General features: G+C 33.7%; 1 protein-coding gene across 11 annotated transcripts in view; it reads right to left on the reverse strand.

Annotated features, from left to right (window-relative positions):
- The window catches only part of DENND1B (DENN domain containing 1B), a 263,126-nt gene that overhangs the window by 163,174 nt on the left and 74,464 nt on the right, over positions 1-25,488 (reverse strand). For all 11 annotated transcript variants that reach the window (XM_082701929.1, XM_082701927.1, XM_082701928.1 and 8 more), the window contains one exon: positions 1,347-1,396. In XM_082701929.1, the coding sequence (XP_082558055.1) occupies positions 1,347-1,396 (50 nt within the window). The remainder of the gene's footprint in view (positions 1-1,346; positions 1,397-25,488) is intronic.

The following is a 25,488-nucleotide window of genomic DNA, read 5'->3' on the forward strand; positions in this document are numbered from 1 at the left end:
CTTACTATAAAAAATTTTAGCCAATTGTTGACCTAAGTATCATGTTATCCTACTATGTATGCATCACACTGCAGCCTAAGGTGCAATATAAACCATCACACCAAACCTTCATCACCATTTAAAATATATAAATACTTCTTGTTACTGGCTATCATCTTGCTGTTACAACCGTAATTGAACAGCCACTTCCTGGTCCCAAGATAAAATATCCATGATACCTTAAGTTTGGTTCTGAAATAGCCACAGGAATTAGGTAAAAAGAAGTAAGTTACTTTACTACCATTGTGCCAATACTACAAACTGTTTTCAGTTGTCAGGAAATACAGCATTTCAAATGCTGAACATTTCACAAACACACATTTAAGTGGACAGTTCTGAAAAATTTTTACAAACTTCAAAAAGAACCTCTAGTACCTGATGTGCCCCCTAGTGCCCAGTGTTCACAACATACCCTCAAAAGCTTCTCTTGCTGTATTTTATCTTTGCTAGTTATTTGTAAATTGCAACTTTAACACGCACAAACTGAATCTCCAGAAAGGAGGTCAAACAAGGGGTATCATTCATCAGCAATACTTAGAGTATCAATTAGCCTCATTCAGAAAGCATTATCTTTAACATTGTAAAATATCAGATTTTTATTAATCTTTAGCAAAATATTTTCCAAAAATCAATTTTCTTTTAAAACCCCTCATACCATACTCTTAAAAAAACAGGTAATAGGGTGTGAAAATCGCATGAAAAACAATAAATGATCTAGTCTTATGCTCAAAGGTCTTTATATTCTGTGAAATTCCAACTACACAAAGGTAATACTCTATCCATTCAGTATTTGTTCAGTAAAATACAAACATAATGAGATTTTCAAAACTGCTAGGAGGATTTCCCCGCAGCCTTCCATAATATTGCACTATTTCTATACAGCTATTCTTGGGAGACAACTAGCCATGAGTTTCACAATATCACACAGATGGTCTTTTCAATTAGGGTGAAGTGAGATAGAAACCAGGATATATACATCTAATTTTAAAAGACACAATTCTAAGGCTCTGATTAAGGACATAGTAATATTTTTTTTCTGCAGGTGCTTACAATATGCACCTGAAGACAAAAGGAAGAAATGAAATCTTTAAACTTCTAACGGACCATAGCAGAGAAAACAAAAGATATAATAATGCAAAAAGGCTTCTTCCTTTCAAATATTATTAATTTTGAAACTCTAGTCCTTTTTGTTCTTAAAAGCAGTGAAGAGAACGTACATTTCTTTTTATTAAAAAAACACATCAAACAATTTTAAAGTGCTCACTAAAATGAGCTGAAGTTACTTTGAATGACAGCTTATACTGTACCTTTCAATGTCAAAGGGGAAACAGAACTTGGGTACACTCTGTAGTACTTCCTGCAAATGCAAATTAAAAAAAAAAAAAGCTTTAGAATATTTTAAAAGATGCACTCAAAACTTTTCTTGAGATCTTTTCTAGAGAGGGAAAAAAAGTTTTGTTTTGTTTTTGTTTTTGTTTTTTTTTTCTTAAGAAAACCAGCACAGGTTCCTAGACTAAAATAATTGATTATTAAAAAGGAATTAAGTTGGTGCTTTGGCAGATTGCACTGACAATGCCACGGAAGCCCCAGGAGGGAAAGGCCTGGCCTGAAGGGTATTAACACCCTTCACATCCCCGCTGGGATTCCCTTCAACAAGGCCATATGGATTTTACAAGAAGCACCACACCATATGGGTAAGCTACGTCTGCTGCTACTTGTACCACAGACTAGCCACAGGGACTTCTGACAGATCCTGGCTCAAAAATATAAATGTTGTTTCAATTAAAATGCAGGCAGAGAAAAGGGAATGAAGTTGGCAGCAGCATGAATTACTGAGAGGTATAACAACCCTACATGTCCCATAGTAAAACGGTTAAAAAAAAAAAAAAAAGACTTTCTATAGCTAAAGAAACACATTTATATGTTCCAACTCTTGGTAAATTCAATAACAGTAACATTAAGTTTATCTCAAATAACATTCTTTAAAAAAGAAATGTGTATCTAAAACTAAGCCTTTAAATTTAAAACAACATAGCTTCTGTATACTTTCATTTATGAATTGCCTAATATGAAAATCAGTGTTTTAATTAAGCATAGAAAATAACCTGCAGTGATTTTATACAGTCATTATAAAATAATTTTATAAGCTCTTAGAAATCATACATATTATAATCATAACAAAATATGAATAATTGTCAGATACTTGGCAAAAAAATAGAAAAAGATTTTGTTATACATGAAAAACAATTAAAAATTAACTCTGATTATAAAGTTAAGCTCTAGATTGAAGGTAACATCATATAAGTTCAAAGTCAGGTGATTTTACAACAAAGCAGAGATTTATGAGAAGGTTTCCTATTAAAAAGAAAAAAGAACAAATATCTTAATGTAGTAGTCACCCCCAACAAAAATACTACCTCTCTATCAACAAAATTTACATCCAGAGAAATCATTTAGTACCTGCATATTTAATCCCTCTACAGAAACCTAGTACTGAGTGTTTTAAAGTAGAATTTTTCATATTCTTTTAAAATGTAGACTGCAATAAGGTATTAATTGATAATAAAACATTATAAAATTCCAATGCCAATACCTAAGAAAGCTTTGAGAGCCTTAAGACATTGAAACAGAAAGAAAAGCAGCATGTAAAAAAAGCAATCCTTCTATCTTAGGGCAAGGTACCCTGCTCATTTAAAAATACAAGCATCTTTAGAAAAAGCTGTTTTACTATTGAAAAAATTCTATTAAATGTTATTAAAAGAGCCATTAAACTTGAAAGAATTTAAATTACTGAAATGGAAAACAGTTTATTACAAATAAGAACAGTTCATTTGTCCATTGCTAATCTGTATCTTGTGCTACAAAAAGTGAAGCCATTTACCATATTTACTACACATATGAACACTATTTCGATATTCCTCCCGTGCAAAGTTGTTCATATAATTTTTGTAACAACAGATACATATTCAAAACTCACTGTCTACTTCTAAATATACCCAAATTGGTAATATATTTCACATCAATTTTAAGACTCAAATTAAGAAGAATGTTTCCCATAGTTGCTCAATCTTTCACACCCTCCCCCTCCCTTCTTCCACAAGCAACACACATGCACACACTTCTGCAAAACAGCCTCAGCTCGCTTCCCAACTGGCAGAAGCATCCCTCAGGGGACAAGTCTTTAAACCTCCGCACTCTTTAAAATTCAACCAGCCAGCAGGTCTATAGACTAGTGTATAAACAGTATAGACAAAAAAATCCTCTCTCAGCTTATGTCAGTGACAAAGCAGCTCAGCAGTTGACTGTTTCTCCCCTGACAGTATAAGCTGGGTTTACACAGATCAATAGCTGAAAGTCCTACCTAGCTCCCAGGGCTCGGGTTTTCTTCCTTAATTACAGGTGCTATTCAAACTGAAGTTAAAAAAGAAAAGAGAGAGAGAGAGGTTGAAGGGAGGAATAAGATACAAGCAAAAAGTTTTTTTTTTTTTTGGATTCTTTTAACAATAATGTTAATTGAAAACTGTACTTTTATATGTATTGGAAGTGTTCAGAAAGGCTGATGTTTCCACCATAAAGTGTTTCTGATATCACACACACATGCACACTAGATGGGGATCCATAGGTTATGTGAAAGGTTTAAGATAAAACTCTTCAAAAGTTATGTTTCTATTTTCTTCAGGTTTTTGTTTCCAGGAAATAACTAATTTCCTCAGCCAAGAGAAATTATTTGAATTTTCCAAATCATCTTAATTCTCTAAAATATTTTATTTTTATACAAAACACTCTGACTAAAACTTCAAATGTTAAAAATAGTAATAACAAAAGGAATTAAATAGAATATACAATTATTAATAGCAAAACACAAAGGGCATAACACATATATAATATGCATTTACCCTAAAAACAACACATTTACCACCGTAGAAATGACTAGAAATAAAGACTGATTAAAATTTATAAATTGGATTTTTCTTTTTGGCACTATATCGCAGATCTGTATTAATAAGCATTATGGTCAAACTGACCTCATAAGAGAGGAGAAAGCAAACTGCTAGTGTTTTTTGGTTTATTAACTCTTTATCCCATGAGGCTACTATTCGGCATCAAATTGACCAAATAAGAAGGAAAAAGCATTTAAGAATCTACTTTTTGAAAAAACTAAAATATGCAGTGTTTACCTCCTAATTGAATTTCAATAATTACAAAGATCTTAGAATTTCTCAAAGAAAATTCTAAAATGAAATGAGATGTCATTATTGACACCAGTAACTGTTCTTCCTCTTTCTCAACTACTTCTTCCCCTACGCTATATTAAAACACTAATGTTCTCAAGGGCTCCATATACTGCTCTCTTCCATGCTGATAAATGTATCTGCCTACGCAATTTTGTTTACATCCACAGTTTCAACTACAACTACCAATCTCTTAGTCTTATAGTCTAGATATTTCTGACTCCAGGATTATATATTTAACTACTCTCTAGTATCAATTTTTAAATATTCCCTATACACCTCAAATTCAGAATACACAAAACTGAAACAACTGTTTTAGTTGTAGTCCTTATCACCTAGAACAGCAGCACCATCTACCCAGTTCCCCAAACCAAAACATGATAGCTGTTTAGACCCTCCCTTTTCTTAACTTCCATATATGATCAGCCACTCATCAAGCCCTCTTAATTCAATTCCATAACTATTTCACTCCAGAAGTTCTCAATGGGAGGGCAGTAAGAATTAGAAGGACGATAAGAAGATGTAAGAATCACTTGGGAGGGCTTTTCGAATCACTTTGGATCACCTACACTATAGACCCATAAGGGTCTCCACTCTTAATTCCAATACCACCCATAATTAAGGAATAAGACTAACTGTAACTAAGAAATATACTAACTGTTAAGTTAAGGAATAAGACTAGTAATAAGGGTGCTTAATATGTAAGGAATAGTTACTCTCTCACTGCAAAAAGTGACAAGATTTGTTCAGGGATTGGTTAATTTAACATCCTCTTTAAGGACTCCAGAAACTTCCGTCCTTCTTTCTGCTTTGCCGTCCCTGCATTTGTTGGATTTGTCCTCAGCTACCTATATTCATGGTCACAGAGAAAGCTGCCAGAGTTCAGCACAACACATGAAGACACAGCAGCATCCAGTGAAAGAAGCATATCTTTCCGTTATCTCTTTTTAACAGTGAGGAAATCTTTTCCAGAAGTGCCTCCCCGCCACGAGCTAACTTTCCCAATATATTTAATTAGCCAGAAGGTCAGAGTCACTCCTAAACTAATCATTGGCAAGGGATGGTTATCTATGCTTAGCTTATCCTTCGACTAGTTATAGGAAAAGTCAAAATTCAAACTTATTCATTTTCTGCTAACCAAGATTCACGTAATTTTATATAAAGAAGCTGAGGTACCATACTCTTTTAAGATTCCTCAAAATAATTTTAATCGGATAATTAAATTTATACCAAAGTTCTCAAGAAAAATATAACGTAATATTACATAAGAACAGTTTTCAAATATCCATCATTTTATTCATTTCAGTAACAAGAGGGCCATTTGTCAATTCTAATCTGATTTTTCACAAAGGGCATCGATTTCTAAAAAGGTGATTACTTCACTTTGAATATTATCTCCCCAAATATGTGAAAAATAATTAATACTATGAATTCCAAGAAACATGTACTAAGCTCCTTAGTCACAAGCAAGCTGCACAGTACAGAACTGAGATTCCCACACTGTGCACGGAGATCTCATGGGCAGTGCAGCAAACTCACATGGGCACTGCAAGATGGTTTAAATCTTCAAGGGAAATACAGCTATACTAATAGGGTGATTAAATCAGATGGCATTTTATTAAAAGACAGAATTACATTAATATGGTAGGCTATACATCTAGCCTCTTTAGACATCATCTTCTCATTTTTTTAAAGAAGCATTTTTTTTTAAAAACTAAGAGAATGGATTTTAAACTTAAAACTAAGGAGTAACTATCAGAATAACTGAGCCCACTGTGGAATTTTTCTCTTGGTATTTATATTTATGTACTATTTCAATTAGAAATAAACTTATTTTTTGTCATTCCTCCTTAAATTAGGGAAAGCATTGTTAAGTCTGTGATTTCTGACACTAAAACTGTTTAGACTTTGAACCCTGATCAAATTATTTTTCACTTTCAAAAATTAAAAATGAATTTTTATTGTTGGAAGATTTAAATACTGCCAAAAAGCAAATATATTCTGCCATAAAAAGAATTGTGCTGTTGAAACATAAATTTTAAGGATTTGGGTTCTCTGTGTATCAGTCTTAGAAGGATGAGGAGACCTCTGTGGTCTGCAGTCACTTTAGTTTAACCTACTGCCAATGACAAAGCCTAGATTCGAGCAGGGCGGAGTGACATTATAAAAATATGTATATTCACAATTAGATAGGTGGTTTGCTTGGCCAAAAGCCATGAAAGAAAATTATATATTTATATGCAAATGAGTTTCCAAAGTTTCTTTCTCAAAAATTCTACTCAATACTGACTTCAAATTTTTATCCCTAGGTTAACTTTAAGTTCTAATTGAGGATCGGAATAACAATTAATCAACTCTATCAAGGAAAAGCCATTTAGGAAGACTCCCTTTGTTTTCTAATAACCAGATTAATACCTCCTTGCTTTATTTACCCTATTTTAACGAATAACATTTTCTAGATGAAAGGAAATACATAATAAAATAGAACACTGCCTATAAAATTTTGCATTTACAAATACTAAAATATTTAAAAGTGAATGTCTATCATTTAAATCAAGATAAGTAGAATGAAGATAAGTAGAAAAATACTTCTGTTTTTAGGGGAAAAAAAACAAGTTTCACCTCAGTCAACCAAGAGGCTACCATGACTTCACCCTGCAACTAGATGTTGTATAGAATAAAGGAAATATGATTCCTGATTTTCAGAACAAGGGAGACTTAACATTAGATCCACTACAAAATAGATGCATGCATACACACACACAAACACACACAAACACACACACACAGGCACATACCCACATAAGCACACACATCTTAGATGGAAAATCACAGTGGTCAAGTTCACAATGTTCTGGAGTCAACAGTTAATATTAAAATTCTGGCTCTGTGAGGTATTGGCTATGTGCTCCATTAACCTCACCCAGAAAATGGGCAAAAACTATTATCTATCTTGTAAGACTGAGGATTTTATGTGGGGATTTATATGAGGATTATAGAAGAAATCCACACAAATGATTAGACAGTGTCAGGCATAAAAATCTCCTAACCACCGTTAGCTCTTTTATTATTTAGTTACTTGTTTTAAGAATTCTCAAACGTCATATGCAATTCCAATGAACAGATTTACTTACACAATAAATATTTACCGAATAACTCAAACATTAAAGGTCCTACGTTCAATGACCTATGTCAAAACATTAGCATCCTGAGACATAAACTGAGGAAAAATATCATACTGAATAACTTATCTGCCTCCTTTGAAAATTTTTAATATATTTAATATAGTTGTATATGGATATAGATATACATGTAGATATAGATTTGAACATATTCTACTATTTCTATTTAACCAAACACAATAAAAGCAGATTCTGTTAACTCTGCGAAGTTATACCATATGCATTATCTCATGATCCAATACGTGTAGGAACTTACTTTGGGCTGTCATATTAGCTACTTGTTTTGAATTAAAGCGATCTTCTAAGAATTGTGTCAACAGACATTTTTCATTTAAGGAGGATTTATTAATAAAATTCCTTTTTCATGTATTTATTTATCAAACCACATAATAAAGATTAGTTACCAATTCTAGGTAAGGTACTGACCAACTTGAGGAATAAAACTATCTCTTGCTTTCTTCTACAACCTCAAACTAAGCCTTCCTTCAACTGTCCTGGCAAAGATACTGTTAAAGGTACCCTTAGAAAACATATCCTCTCTGTCTCTCACTGCCCTGAAACAGTGTTATCTCTCTTTGTTCTTTGCAATCTTAACTTTATATTTTTCCTCAGTCAAAGGTTGTCAAACTCTTGATTCATATTTTTTCTATTATTCTTCATACATGGGCCATGTGCAGATAATCCTTCTGTCATGATATGCATGACATATTCTCGAATCACTGTGTAGGGTACACATTAGAGAACTGATTTTTGTATTACAGATGACAAATAGAGGTATGATATGTTCCAGAGCAGTAAATTATAATTATCCTTTCTTTCTGGTCCTGCATTGAACCTAGTTCAGAACTATGCCTGAACTGCTAATTTTCCCCAGATAGTGAATCTTGTGTTACACCAGACAGAAATCTTGTTGTTTGTCTGATGCTTTTAAAAATAGAGTCTTAGGGCGCCTGGGTGGCTCAGTGGGTTGGGCTGCTGCCTTCGGCTCAGGTCATGATCTCGGGGTCCTGGGATCAAGTCCCGCATCAGGCTCTCCGCTCAGCGGGGAGCCTGCTTCCCTCTCTCTCTCTGCCTGCCTCTCTGTCTACTTGTGATCTCTCTCTGTCAAATAAATAAATAAAATCTTAAAAAAAAAAAGTATAGAGTTTTAGTTTTAAAGCATGAATCAGGAACTGTACACTTTAAAGTGTTTGAAAAATATATTGTTAGATGAGTATTATTATATTCTGGGAGAAAGGATATATTTATTATTTCTCTATGCCTTGAAAGCCCTTGGAATCTGTAAAATCATCTAGCAAAATGCGAATAATAGTATATCTTAAAAGTCTGAAAAAATTTTAATTGATTGTCTATATAACTATTTGGAGGCTTTGTTTGGAAGAATTAACTTATAAGTACACAATTATAAAATACAACCTGTTACATGAAGGCTATTTACCTAAAGGGTATAAGGTCTAACAGTACTTATATATTGATAAACTCAATGTGAATTTATTTATATCAATTATCAATATATTTATGTATATTTATTTACCAAATATTTAATGTGTGAACACTGTAATATAGTAAGAGCATTGGCAGGAAAAGTGAAGAATACCAGGAAGCCTAGAAGACAGATATGTAAACCAAATTTAGGAAGAGTGCTTCTGGAAGAGTGCAGTTAAAGTCCCAAGGGAAGAAATCCCATCTAAGTAGAGAGAGGAAGGGAAAATGAGAAATTGACCAGGTTGTCGAATGAGAAGAGAGAGGATGAGAAGATATAAGAATGATCTTCCCTCATAGGAAAGAAAATGTTCAAAAGTTTAGAAATGAGAAAAAAACAAGTACAAAGTTTGGAAGAATGATAAGGGAATGTAGCTTGAAAAATAAGCAAGGAACTGAATACATAAGGCCTTCAAGCTACCTAAAAAGTTTGGACTTGATGCAAAAAGTAGGGAAACCGTTCCACCTTGGTTTGTCCACAACACTTCACATACGAAAATGATCAATAGCATCCCTTTTTACTCTCAAAGGTATTCAAGTTATAATTTATTATAATAGAAATCAGAACAGTGGTAACCTGGGGCTGTGAGGTGGGTTAGGGGATATAATGAGTATCCAAAAAGCAGCAAGAAAGAACTTCCTGGAGTGGTTATAAAGTCTATATGTTTAAAGGAATGTGGGTTACACAAATGTATGTATCTGTCAAAACTCATTTCATTGTACACTTGAGAACTGCATTGTACCATATATAAATTTTCGGTCAAAAAAAAAAAAAAACCTAATAAATAAGTCTCTCAGTTTGTACAATAAATCATGGTTCACCGTACCTAAAAGGAATACGGAAGTTTTGAAGTGTTTAAAGCAAAGAAGGGACCCAACTGGCCTTCAATTTTAGAGCTATCACTATGGGTGGCTATACCAGCCAGAACAAATTTAAAAAGGACAAGATTGAAGACGAGAAGTCTTCTGTAATAATCAAGAGGAGTGGTGGTAGCCTGAAGTAAAACTGGAATGCACAGAAGGGAACAAAATTAAGTTTTGTGTATATATATACACAGAGAAAACTTAATTTTAATATATTTTAATATATGATAAAATAAATAATAAAGTACATATTTTATAATTTTAGTTTATATTTTATACTTACATATCATTTATATTATATATATAATTTTATATATATTTCAGAACTGTCACAGAACTGACAAAATTCAAACTCCAATCTATACTATAAAAAATATATGAAGTCTTCTATTTAATGTAAGAAATAAAGTTCTGAAGTCTCATGTTATCACTCTGCTTCACTGTCAAATTATGAAATAAGTTCATCGTTCCGTCTTCTAATACTCTAGGGTGCCATACTCAGTTACACCACACACACACACACACACACACACACACACACACACACGGCAGTTGTCTTGTACTCTTACCCTTTTTACAAAAGGACCAAATTAAGGAAAATACTCAGCGGTCAGGAATAAGGCTTAAAGATCACCTACCATGCACTCCTCCTAAGCACCAGCATCTCCAAAGGAATCTCAGAATGTAATCAAAACATGGAACCAATGCTACATCCACATTCCCCTCCTAAATATTCTTCTACTGCCAGCTGAGAGAACTGTAAACTGCCTTCTCTTCAGTGGTACCTTAAAATCTGGTCTCTGATAACCCTCAATCCCAAAATAATCGATGCAGATTCATACTCTTCCAGCACACCAGATCAACTGTCATTATTCCATATACACCAGCTGACAATAAATATTGGTGAAGCGAGAGACAATAATGTAGACAGGAACTATGAAAAATATCTAGGACAAACTTCCCTCTCTCACATCCCATCACCCCTTTTTTCTCAAATCATGCTGGTGTAGGAATGACAATCCAGAAGACTTTCAACATTCCTGAAACTGAGTCTTCCTAGAATATTGTCTTGTTCAACCAGCTCCAGCCATCTGTTCTTCATTCTTTCCACTTATCTTTTTTTTTTTCTTTCCACTTATCTTGAAGAGAGGGAAGCACACCTTACCATTGCTGTCCAAAACTAAACCTTCCACTTAGTTGTGATTCAATCTCAGCTGAACTACCATTAGAGTCTGTACATTAGTATCATAGTTCATATGGTATTGTATTATGATTATAATAACTTTTAATTTTTTAATTTTATAAGAATAAAATATACAATGTATTTTAATATATATAGTGTATATATATATATATATATATATGGGGTTAAAGATGGAGACATCAGGAAGTAGCTGGATAAACTGGTGCTCTAGAGAGAGAACCAAGCTTAGATAAAGACAAAGAAAGGGAATGGCACTGATGAAAACATATGGATAAGAGCTATGACTTTTATTCTCCAACATTATGAAAGATCAATGGTATTCTTCATATTTTTATATTCCCCTCAATAAACACTCCATTATAATATCCCCAGATTATAAAATCAGTAAATTTTCTCATACAATGATAAAAACGTATCTTTGCTCTCCTAATGATTTGTTTCAAGATACAGGTTATAGAGTGTTTAACCACTTCCAATATTATAATGAACATATGTCATTCATCAGTAACCAGAGATCAACGAAGTTAACAGCAAACAAGAAAGTCTTATTAGTTACAATTGGCATGATAAATGGAAACAAATGAATGTCTAAAATCTTTGGGGGTTTAGTCAACATTGGAGTTCCTCTCATGCCTTACCAGTGCCTGGTACATTACTAATGCTCTGAAAAAAATTTGTTGAATTCATGTTAGATTACTGTTTTAGCATCAGCAGAATAAATTTGCTTTGGTAGACAGTTCAAGGAAATGTGATTTAAAAAAGTGTGCACGTTCTCTTATTTCATCACTTTCCTAAATCAATCAGTCAATCAATCAATCAATCAATCATTGCTAGGGTGCATGGGTAGCTGACTTGGATAAACATCTTGACTCTTGATCTCAGTTCAATTCTTGATCTCAGCTTAGGTCTTGATCTCAGGGTTGCGAGTTCAAGCTCCATGAATAATAATAATAATTACTATAATTATAATTATAATAATAAACTACTCAATGTCAGGTTCTGACCTAAGCACTTTAAATCTATTACCTCATTTAATCCTCAAAACAACTTGTGTTTTGTTTCCTTTTATATGTGGGGAAAAACCAAAAAGAAGAAGTCAAAGAGACTAAGTAACTTGACCAAAGTCCCACAGCTAGCAAACATTAGAGTCAGGACTTAAACTCATAGGCTAAAGCTTCTAACCATTACTCTCCACCCTACGTATTCTTTTTCACTTTGTTTTCATGAAGGTTCTAACAAATAATCAGCAGATGCCTAAATCTGATGCCCACTTGGTCTCTACGTGGTGGATATTTCCCATGTTTATGAAGAGTTAAAATTATACAATTAATAATTTAAAGCTAAAGTTCAATCTGGTATATGAAAAATATAAAAGAGGCCAAGACATGAAGGAATCATGAGGAGAAACATGAGATAGTATGTAATTACAAAAGTGAGTCTTACCTTCCCTAAGTTGTTCTAGTCCCTGAAATTAACTTTCAAGACCAAAAAAAAAAAAAAAAAAAAAAAGCTGCTTATGTCTATAATTGTTTATTTATTACTACTGAGAATATTGGTTTTACAATAAACTAACACACACCTAACTCCTTTGAAATAACAGATTTATAAATGAGGGCTTAAATTGATTCTCACAGAGGAATAAAATATCAAGTAAGAAAGTTTCAAGCACAATATTTAAAATCTGAAACAAAATCATGTGGCACATATCAGAACAAGGACCATACCAGAAGAAGCAAACAATACTAGAGTAACAAAAGCAGGATGAGGTTAAACAAGGGAGAGGGTTAGGGTTGAAAAAGTATTTATTTATCTTGGGCTCAAGAATGAAGATTTATAGATAGGTCAAATCTGTCTGTATATGGTGGTCAGATGGACAAGGAAAACTGTAGCTCAGATAGTGAACACCCTGGGTTCACTTAAACCTGTAGCAATTCTATTCAATGAAATCTGCTAGACATTTTTATCCCTTTCAATATAAAGCAACAACTAAAGTACTTAGTAATTAATATAAAACTTTATTCAGGCACAGTCAACAGGCAGGACTAAAAATCAAGACTCCTGGAGCTCTGACTTTATACATATATTTTTTAGGTTATCTTAAATTATCCAAAGATTTTTCTTTTATAAAAAACGTACATGCCCATAATTTTTACTATGCCAGACTACAATTAAAATTGAAGTCACAGTGGGTTTTTCTGAATGAATATTTCTTGAAATTCTAAATAGAAATACTGTGAGCTATTATTTTGCAAACTTACTCTACCACACCCATTATAGAACATGCATCTTTTGGAATAAAAATTTAGTTCACACTCTCTGCTGATGTAATCCTTGGCCTTTGCGGAGATTATAAGGTGCCAATTTTGGTTTTAGTTCTTGTAATGCAGAAAAGTCTTTCTGTGAGAAATTGAACTGTGAACACTGATTCTTTTCACACTCAGAAAGCCACCAAACAGGCCTCACCAAATAGCAATGAGTTTTGATCACTCCTAGTCTAGTCCACTTTGGCATAAACAACCTTAAAGAGAAAACACAATTTCCTGAATCTCTTGTAAACGATTTTGTTCAATAAACCAGAAACTACATGTTGTCATTTGATAAACTTTCTCAATTAAGAAGTAATAATTCTCTTGAATGAATTATCTCATACCTTCTACATATTCCTTACAATATGTTACTGTATTGGAATATATGGAGACCAAGAATAATTATAAAAACAGGAGTGGTTTATTTGTAAAAGAATATTAAAATAAACTCTGCAAGGTTAGTTTCAACCTTTGGTCAGCTAAAAAGTAGATCTAAAATTGGGGCGCCTGGGTGGCTCAGTGGGTTAAAGCCTTTCCTTCGGCACCGGTCATGGTCTCAGGGTCCTGGGATTGAGCCCCACATCAAGCCCCCCATCAAGCCCCACATCGAGCCCCACATCGGGCTCTCTGCTCAGCGGGGAACCTGCTTCCTCCTCCTCTCTCTGCCTGCCTCTCTGCCTACTTGTGATCTCTGTCAAATAAACAAATAAATCTTTAAAAAAAAAAAAAGTAGATCTAAAATAGTTGTCTTTCACTGAAAATTTTCCTGAAAGTATGATGTAAATTCAGCAAGTTTCCATCACTTCTCAGAGTTGATTCTTCTCAGCTTGGGGCCACCAGTGATCTCCAGTTTCTTCATCTAATAGCCTTTCTTCCAGTCTTTATCTTATTTGACTTTTCTACAATGTATCATGTTTCTTTTATTCACATAATGTACATTTATTCAGTATCTACCATACATGAGACATTTGGGATTAGATGAAAGAAACCCCCCCCCCCAATGATCTGAGGAAGCTCAGGTTTCTCCCTAAGCACACCTGCTTACAAGTGTCTTCCTGAGTTGTCTGTGTCCACTTTATCTAGCTCTCCTCCCATCTCTGTCATTTCCTTGCCAGCTGCTTCACGTCTCCTTCTCCACAAGCCTTCTCCATTTGGTGGTCCCAGGGTTCTTTCTGACTTTAGCCTTCACTTCTCGATGGGAAATCCAATCTCATTGCTAAACACTGTGGGTGAAAATCTGGGCACTCCAGCAAAAAATGAGAGGTTCAGAACCCAGGTCAGCTACTTAATAGCTATGTGAAAATATGTCATCATCCTTTCTTAAACTCCGGTCAGAAGTTTTCTACTACTTAGAAGACATCCCTACCGTAATACCTGGCATATCTAAAATTGAAAACATCATTCCTCCTTCAAAATATGTTCCTCTTCCTAATGTCTTATTTCTATGCTGTCATGCTAACTTTTTCCCAATTTAACTTTTTCCAAACTTTAGAATCGGGCAATAATTTTTCTTTCTCTATACATAAGCACATCAGAAACTAGTTAAAACTACATGGACCTCATGTCTGCATTCACCAAGATGACCACTAGACTGCATTGTTGTCTTTTCTTGTCAAAAAGGCTAAGGGTAAAGATACAAAGATACGTGTTACCACTTAATACTAGCTTACCCAGATAAACTGCAATGTTATCCCTTGTCTAGAAGAAATACATATGCATAAACTGGTAACTATGTATCTGAATAATAATTTATAGAATAAGCAGTAATTAATATTTTAACATAATACTTACCATCACAATTAGTTAAAATACTTAATTTTTAACAACCATCAAGTTAATTTTTGGAATTAAATCTATTTAAAGGCAAATTTTTAACCAAGTGTTATGTACTACTTGAAGCATTTCTATGAAATATCATACCTAACATTACGTCTTTAAGATTTAAAAAGTCTAACATATGCAAAGTCTATTAAAATGCACATAATTTATCTTACCCAAAGTGAAAATATATCTAATAAATAGTACTATTCATCTGGCCTCTTTTAGCTCTCCCTTAACATACAAATGCATTCCTTTTCCCCAAAACATAGCAGCTGGGAATGAAAGGAAAGATTTCAAATGATCATTTTCACATCATATTCCATCATCTTTTCATCAGTTTTTCCTAGCTTTTCTTTGAGCCCATTCTTTTACAAGAGGTCTCTTTTTAGATCAATCCATATTTCCATAATCCACACTGCTGTTTCCTCCTCTTCTCCCCAGGGTGGACTAACCCCCACATCCAGAACTATGGCTTACAACTGTCATTAAGCCTTACAACAATAACAAGATAACAAAAGAACGGGTGGGGATGAGGCTAGCTCATACCATATGTTGATCAAGTTCAATACTTTCAGCTAATAGAGAATATTTTTTAAGCTTCAACATTTTAATAGTAAAATTTTTTTTATATCTACTTATTCTCCCCAGTTGTATTTAGGCTTAAATTTTAAACATTAGTAAACAACCTGGCATTATTACTTTAAAAGAGCTTATCTATTAATAATGTACTGAAATGGGGTTGGAAAACAGAAGTAACCAACAAAAATGTAAGCTGGCAATTTATGGTTAGTTACTGATTCTTGTAACCTACAAGCCTCACTCAACTTATACCAATTCCAAAAAAAGAAATTTCTCTCAAAGGTAATTTTTAAAGCAGTATGCAGTTATAACAAGCAAGATTATTTCAAAATAACATATCCCATGTGAATTAATATTGACTTTATGTCAATTTTGAAGAATTTTAATTTTTCCATCAAGTAACATCTGAAAATGTTTCTTTTGTTTCATAGTTAACTAATCTTAAGTTCCTTTTTAACTAAAAATAAACAAAATTTGAAATGTAACAGTTTGAACTGGCAGACTTTCATGCTTCTATCTTATATTTAAATACTTCTTTCTTTTCCTGACTTCCAAAGAACTACATCTGATTCATCAGTCTATGTTAGGTCACTTTGAACAAGCTATCTCAACTGTTTTCTCTCAAAGATTCAAAACCTCTTATAGAACTAATTCCAAATTTATTTCATCAAATGTTTACTGCATGATAAAAAGTAATTTGTTGTGAAACCACATTTATCTTTTTCAATCTGGATCATCTATCATTATTTTATTTCCGTAAATTGCTGAGTAACACCTGATGTGTCAGAACTGCTCTGAATCATTTGCATAGTTAGAATATAAAAATTTCGCGGCCATCAAAATAAACATAAAAACTTTATCTCTAAGAGTTCATTAAATTAAACTTGTTCACCTTTAAGCCGAAAAATACAGTCATTTCTTCAGGAGCTCAATTTTATTACTTAAAATGTATGCAGAAATACTCTTCAATAGGAGTTTGCTGGACTGTATAATTCTGTTTCCCAATAAATACTTAAGCTATAAAGCAAAATTTCTAAAAGACCAAGATGGTTTTCCAAATTAGTTTCCCTGTTTGCAATCAAGGTTTTAAACTTTCATGGTCCAAAATGTAAGATAAACATGCAGGTAAAATAAGAATGTGATCTCATTTTGTCTTGAGCTTTCTAACACTACATCTACAAAAGAAACAATCTTGTCTATATAAAGAGAGGTGGGAAGAGAAAAAGACCTAATTATGATGATTTTCTTAGATTTAGTTTTAAGTACATGCTTGCCACTTATTTATAAGGTTTGATTCTGATTCTTCCTCTTTAGACACAAAAATGCACAAGACAGCTAATGCTGTAGCTACATCACAAATTAATAAGAAGTAATTGATATTTTAGGGTTATTTAGATGATTACTGATAAAATACTGACACATGAAACAAAGTATGCAGGCATAATATAATTCTCTTATATCAGCCATCATATCTCTTTATAAAATTTGATTAAAAAATAAGAAATCAATTTGCCTTAGAAATATGTGTTTATATATAAATACATGCTTATGGGGGAGTGAAATAAAAACTAGTCATCACACATAAAAAATTTGTGCAAGACAATTCATCCCTTCCATTTAGAAAAACACAGAATACAATTAGATTATTTTGTGTGTTCCTGATATAATCAACTGACAGTTAAAAATAATATAATCAACTCCAAATGAGCAAAAAAATCTAATTTTTATATATCTGCAATAATTTAAACATTTACTTTGAAGATATTAAGATTTAATAGATTATTTCCGAATAATTTATATCTTCTTTATAACTGATGCAAGAAGCAAAGTTACAAAATGTCCAGCTACCAGTCTACTGCAATTGCAAATCATAAGACATTACATATTATTCTGACTAAATCCTTTTAAAATCATTAAAAGAAGAAATACAATTGATGCCTTGAACAATGCAGAGGTCTGACTCCCCCAAAACTTAACTACTAATAATCTACTATTTACTAAAAGGCTTACTGATAACATAAACAGTCAATTAACACATACTCTGTATGTCATATGTATTATATACTGCATTTTTACAATAATACAAGCTAGAGAAAAGAAATTATTATTAAAAAACATAAGAAAGAGGAAATACATTTATAATACTATACTGTATTTTCTGAAAAATATCTGCATGTAAGTGGACCTGTGCAGTTCAAACCCATGTTGTTCAAGGGTCACCTATGTTTTCTGAAAGGATGGATGTGTAAAAAGATTTTTTTTTTAAATATAGAACAAGCATTCTTCCTACACCATGCAGGCCAACCATTACACATTACTGAACATGAAAAGAAAATTATAGACAGTGTCGAGTATGTTTGTTTTGGAATCTGCCAACTAGCTGGCTACTTGAAGTTATAAAAGACCTATGAAGATATAGCTGAAGGGTTAAGATTTGAAATATTCTTCTGTTACTGTACATAATACATAGTTTCTTACTATTAACCACTCTTAGAACTGTAATCCAAAGTGTTTCCAGATAATTCCTCCAAAGATTTGCTTAGTGGAATTTTTATTATTGTTGTAATTTAAAATTACTATTAAAATATACCCTTTTCTCAAAGCATTTCTAAATGTATTTTTCTCACCTAGCATACTAGTTTGTCAACATATGCTGAATTTTATTTTTTTTTAATTATTTTATTCTCCTATAGAAATCTAAGAAAGAGAAGAGGAACACACAAGTCAGGTACTCATGAACACAGTCGGGAACTACTAAATCTGCATGTTGCCTAACATGTGTGCTACGACACATCTTGTCGTTCATATTTTGATGAATCCCTATTACACAACACCAGTCTGAAATCTTTCTAAATGTAATATTCCACTACACTCTTAAATACATTCCTCCTAGATTATCCTGTTCCTGTTTTTCTAAGAAGGTTAAGATAACCTATCATGAGTTTATTCAATTTCCCTTGGCTTCTCACTCATTCATCTAGTCATTCAAAAATCATTTATTCAGATCTTATTATGTACCAGCCACTGTGAGATGTGGAAATTGAAAAATGAGAAAGTTCTGCCCCTTGAAACTTAAACACACACATACACATGCACACACATACACACACACACACACACACACGGAGTAGAGGAGACTGAAATATTCAAAAAGGAAATATAACTATAGAATACAGAAATACACCCAAGAGGCTATGGAAGTATAGACAGGATGCACTGGAGGTCAGGGAAGCCTTCAAAGACTAATTAATTTTCAAGCTAAGATTGACAATGGATGACAATGAAAGAAGAAAAAGAATGGAAATGGAGAGTAAAAACAGAAATGCCACACACAAAAATAAGAAATGGGGCCTGGGAAAAGCCAGGGGCATGGTGTCAGGAAAATCTGATCATGTCCTCTCATTTGCTGAATGACTACCCAAGTGCTTCATATAGACCTTAATCTCTACAATGAATCGGAAGAAGTAACTATCATGTCATTCGCTGCAGAGGATACTTGCTTTAGGGAACAAAGCACAGAACTGACAAATTTAAACTCCAATCTATACTATAAAAAATATATGAAGTCTTCTATTTAATGTAAGAAATAAAGTTCTTAAGTCTCGTGCTATCACGCTGCTTCACTGTCAAATCATGAAATAAGTTCATCGTTCCGTCTTCTAATACTCTAGGGTGCCATACTCAGTTACACCACACACACACACACGGCAGTTGTCTTGTACTCTTACCCTTTTTACAAAAGGACCAAATTAAGGAAAATACTCAGCGGTCAGGAATAAGGCTTAAAGATCACCTACCATGCACTCCTCCTAAGCACCAGCATCTCCAAAGGAATCTCAGAATGTAATCAAAACATGGAACCAATGCTACATCCACATTCCCCTCCTAAATATTCTTCTACTGCCAGCTGAGAGAACTGTAAACTGCCTTCTCTTCAGTGGTACCTTAAAATCTGGTCTCTGATAACCCTCAATCCCAAAATAATCGATGCAGATTCATACTCTTCCAGCACACCAGATCAACTGTCATTATTCCATATACACCAGCTGACAATAAATATTGGTGAAGTGAGAGACAATAATGTAGACAGGAACTATGAAAAATATCTAGGACAAACTTCCCTCTCTCACATCCCATTACCCCTTTTTTCTCAAATCATGCTGGTGTAGGAATGACAATCCAGAAGACTTTCAACATTCCTGAAACTGAGTCTTCCTAGAATATTGTCTTTTTTCAACCCAGCTCCAGCCATTTGTTCTTCATTCTTTCCACTTATCTTGAAGAGAGGGAAGCACACCTTAACCATTGCTGTCCAAAACTAAACCTTCCACTTAGTTGTGATTCGGTCTCAGCTGAACCACCATGCCATTAGAGCCTGTACATTAGTATCATAGTTCATATGGTATTGTATTATGATTAAGTTAATTTTGTTTCCCCTACTGGAATATGAGGTCCTTTGGAGCTGAGAACTTCTTATATTTATCTTTATTCACCTAGTATTAGAAAAAAATAATGCACAAATATATTCAGGTAACATCTGTCATCTTGCCATCTCTGCAAATTCTTGCTATATAAGCGATCAATTTCTAGCTTCTACCTCCAGTCTTTCCTTTTAAAGTGGCTTCTTTTTTTCTAAGATTTTATTTGTTTATTTATTTGACACAAAGACCACAGCCACAGAGGGAACACAAGCAGGGGGAGTGGGAGAGAGAGAAGCAGGCTTCCTGCTGAGCAGGGAGCTCAACTCGGGGCTCGATCCCAGGACCCTGAGACCATGACCTGAGCCAAAGGCAGATCCTCAAGGACTGAGTCACCCAGGTGCACCTACTGTAGCTTCTTGCTATTCTATATAAACATGGCTTTCCTTCCTCAAGCCTTTTAATTCTAGAAGGTATAGAAGTATACTACATATTGCTACCACCAAGAAAATTAGTCAAGCTTACTAACTCTTCTTCCTCACTAACTGCTAAACTCTTAAGCTTGTTTAAATGTGTGATGTCTTCCTTCCCAGAATTCCCACACTGTATTTTTAGTAACTTTCATGGCATTTACTACACCTGGACTTCTGTTGGAATTATATGTAGAAGTGAATATTGTAACAACATGAAACAACCATTTGCTCCTGCATCCCCCATTTATAGGGAGGAAAACTGAAATTCAGAGAGAAAAAAAGATTTTCTTAAACTCATACACACTATCAAGTGTCTTCTATCAAGAAAACAGAATGGGGGTGCCTGGATGGCTCAGCAGGTTAAAGCCCCTGCCTTCCGCTCAGGTCATGATCTCAGGGTCCTGGGATCGAGCCCAGCATCGGGCTCTCTGCTCAGCGGGGAGCCTACTTCCTCCTCTCTGCCTGCCTCTCTGCCTCCTCGTGATCTCTGTCTGTCAAATAAATAAATAAAATCTTTAAAAAGAAAAAAAAGAAAACAGAATGATAGTTCATTCACTTTTGATTCCCAGACCAATCTTGCTTTGCCTAATAAGCTTCCTAGAAGGTAAGGAGGATATAGCTTTTGTTTACAACCTTACATTGCCAGACCAGCCAGTATCTTGGGGGGAAAAAAAAAAGAAGTATTATATAAGTAATTTCAAGACAGTTTTAGCTACATGCTAAGTGCCTAGGTTAAGTTCATTTATTCAGTATTTGGTAAAATTTTTCATCTAAGAAAAACAACCAGAAACATAACTAAAAAGGTAAAAAGGCCTCCCAAATTAAGCATTACTTTTAACAATCTATTTTTAATGTCCTACATATCTGTATAATCTGTTCACTATATACAGCATACCTAAAAATACCATCCAGATTTTTGGTATTTGTGAAATCTATCATGTCTATAATTCAGAGGCCTTTCCTCTTATTGAATCACTGTGAACTATTTCCCTAACTCTGAAAAGTATCAGTAAAGTAGATTATAAACCCTCATAAATTAAAGAAACTCCTGCACAGATGTTTACAGCAGTTTTATCCATCACTGCCAAAACTTGGAAGCAACCTAGATGTCCTTCAGCAGGTAAACAGACAAACTGAGGTACATACACACAATGGAAAATTATTTAGCACTTAAAAGAAATGAGCTATTAAGCCATGAAAAGACATGGAGAAACTTACTGCATTAGAAATTAAAACTGAATGAAACTAGAAATTAAAACTAAATGAAAGAAGTCAACCTGAAAGTCTACATATTTTATGATTTCCAATTGTATGACATTCTGGGCAATGCAAAACCATGGAGACAGCAAAAAGATGGGTGGTTGCTAGGGGTGGGAATGGCAGGGAGAGATGAAGACTCAGAGCACAGAGAAGTTTTAGGGCAGTCACAATATCTGTAGGATATTATAATGATGAATATATGTCATTTTACATTTGCCCAAACCCATGGAATGTGCAACACCATGAGTGAACCCTAAGGTAAACTACAGACTTCGGGACATTTATATGTCAATGTATGCTCACCCTTGGTAAAAAGAATGCACTATTCTGGTGAATGATGTGGAAAACGGGGGAGGCTGTGCATGTAGGGTAGCAGGAGGCATATGGGATATCTCTGCACGCCCTCTCAATTTTGTCATGAACCATAAACTGCTCTAAAAAGTCTTAAAAAGTTTTTAATAAAGAAGCTCTGTTCTGAATGGCTTATAGAGAGGTATGTACATAAAGTAAATATCCCTAAAAGTCCTATAAAATAAGGAAACTGAATTTCTAAAATTACAAATGAGATAGACCTCAAAAAAAAATTCTTAGGGATTCAAATTTGCATAATTAAGGTAGATGAGCATATTCCTCTAAGTTTATCATTTTGGTTTAATAAATATAGCTCTGTTCTCTGATTTATCAATGTTAAGTATAATACAAGGATAAACTGGTTCTACTTGGGCTTGTTTTTCCAAACTTACGCAGGTATACTGAACAAATAGGCTAACATGGTATGTTTAAGGTTATAAAAAAAAATGTTAATTTCTATTTAACTGAATCATTATTCCGGTAAACTTACTTCAACAATAATTATATTTTGTTATATATCTGCTTAAACATAATTATATTTTGTAACATACGTGCTTAAATAGAATTTCTGAAATCTTAGGTTACCAAAATATTAAACTGATATTAAATTGAGTTAATTAATGTATAATTATTGGGTACCCAGGTAATTTCTAAGATAGAATACTAAAATATTGATTACTAGGCATAAGTAAAAAGTCTATGTGCTTCTTATTTTTGTATGCTATAAAATGGTTATGCCTTTGGGTCATTTTAACAAATGTGCTCATTTTCTCTACTTCACAAAAGTGTTCATGATATGTAGATGGTTTCAGAAAGCTGTATTACCGGTACAGATGAATGGATAAAGAAGATGTGGTATAGATACACAATGGAATACTATGCAGCCATCAAAAGAAACGAAATCTTGCCATTTGCGACAACGTGGATGGAACTAGAGCGTATCATGCTTAGTGAAATAAGTCAAGCAGAGAAAGACAACTATCATATGATCTCCCTGATATGAGGAAGTGGTGATGCAACATGGGGGCTTAAGTGGGTAGGAGAAGAATAAATGAAACAAGATGGGATTGGGAGGGAGACAAATCATAAGTGACTCTTAATCTCACAAAACAAACTGAGGGTTGCTGGGGAGAGGGGGGTTGGGAGAAGGGGGTGGGATTATGGACATTGGGGAGGGTATGTGCTTTGGTGAGTGCTGTGAAGTGTGTAAACCCGGCGATTCATAGACCTGTACCCCTGGGGATAAAAATATATGTTTATAAAAAACAAAAAATTAAAAAAAATTTTTTAAAAACCATATAATTCAGTTGTAGCATACAACAACAACAACAAAAAAGTTGTAATTGACTGGTCAAGACTACAATAGGGACAACAGCACTGGAAAAATATAACGGTGTATATACTTTTATTTTCAAAGAATAGTTTTGTCCTAAGAACAGCAATTCTTGGGCTTTTTAAAAAATCTTTGTGTTCCTGGAAGTTAAGGATGCTGAAGAGCTACTGTTTATATAATCATGTATTATTGAATACTGAAACTTATTGCATTAGAAATTAAAACTGATAAATTTTTGTTAAAGATTGTATTTACTTATTTGACAGAGAGAGAGAGAGAGAGAGAGAGAGCAGAAGTAGGCAGAGCAGCAGACAGAGACAGAGAAAGAACCAGGGACTTCGCTGAGCAGGTAGCCCAATGCATGGCTTGTCCCACCACCCTGGGATCATGACCTGAGCCGAAGGCAGCTGCTTAACCTACTGAGTTACCCAGGTGTCCCAAAATTGATAAATTTTTAACAGATACATGAATACATTTGAGAACAGCAATCATAGATGCACTGCATGTTAAGACAACATAAATATGGTGATGACAATGATGAAATTAGTGTGGCTTTGCACATCTCTGAAATATGTTGAAAAATGTCAGTTTGTTTTTAAATATGAGAGGGCATAATGAAACAAAACTTGAAATAATGTAACTTTTGTCTTTTATGATAACACCTGACTCTGAAAAGAAGCTATGAAAATCGTTAAAATTCACTCAACTTTGATGGGCTTGTTTCCTTGGATTATTGATTAATGCCTTTGTCGACAATGTAAAAAGCTATTCTTAACCTCTGTGTGTCTCTGAGATAACTGAAATTCTGTGTGTTAACAGAGTAATTTCTGCACTTAATACTGAGTTCACTATGTTATGTCTTTTTATTATTTAAGGGGGGGGAAAGTTTTAAAAAAAAGTTCATTTATGAAAGAACTATTCAATAGTGTTCCTGAACATATTTATTTTAAATATTTCATTGTCACCTTGATTAAACATATAACCATATAACCAAATGTTAATCTTATTCAAACATTCAAATCTTCTAACAATTTTTTAAATTTTGCCTTCCCAAACTCAGACTCTGAATATAGAAAAAGTCAAAAACTTCCATGATATGTTTTTATAACTAAAATTATCTTGGAGATTTCCTAGCAGTTCCTTGAAAAGCACAGAGATATTTTCTCTTACCTTATAAAACGAGATGCTAGAAATAATTTGGTTTGTTTGATATATTATTATTATAAAAGCTGCACACAAAAAGCTGAAAAATGAGAAGAGATGCTCAGCCTGCCTTAGGGTGAACTTGTGTATGTGTAAATTTTATGAATATGAATATAAGTATTTCAGAAATCATATGCCATATAGGAAGTCCCTAGAGATACCCCAGTGCCCTTGCTGTCCACAATATGTTTTATTCTCCAGAAAGACAATGATCAAATCTCTTATGAAATAGTTGCTAGGTTTTCTTATATTTATTAGAGTCCTGGGCAGTACTTTGCTCAATGATATTAGACAATATTAGACAATAATAATATAATATTGCCAGTTATAATTTGTTATTATTTAAAATCTTTACTTGGTCATAACCTTTACCTCTTTATTTTAAATCCCTGGCATCTAGTGGACAGTGTTTCTCAACTGGGTATGCACATCAGACTTACCCATAAAGTTCTACAAAATATATTTATCTAGGCCCTACTCCAGACATCCTCAATCTCTTTACTTGATATTCTTGGTATTTTCTTGCTATATTATGTCTCAGGATTATTGTATGCTGTATCTCGAGATTTTCCTCAAATTTTCTCAAATTTTATTCGCTCACTTTTATAAATCAGATACAACTTCAAGTCCTTTGAAAACAGTGTTGGGAGCGTGGGTGGCTCAGTTGGTTGAACACTAGCCCTCAGCTCGGGTCATGATCTCAAGAGTCCTGGGACAAGTCCCACTATCGAGCTCCCTGCT

This window comes from Mustela nivalis (genome assembly GCF_964662115.1).
Source record: "Mustela nivalis genome assembly, chromosome: 16".
Classification (NCBI taxonomy): domain Eukaryota; kingdom Metazoa; phylum Chordata; class Mammalia; order Carnivora; family Mustelidae; genus Mustela; species Mustela nivalis.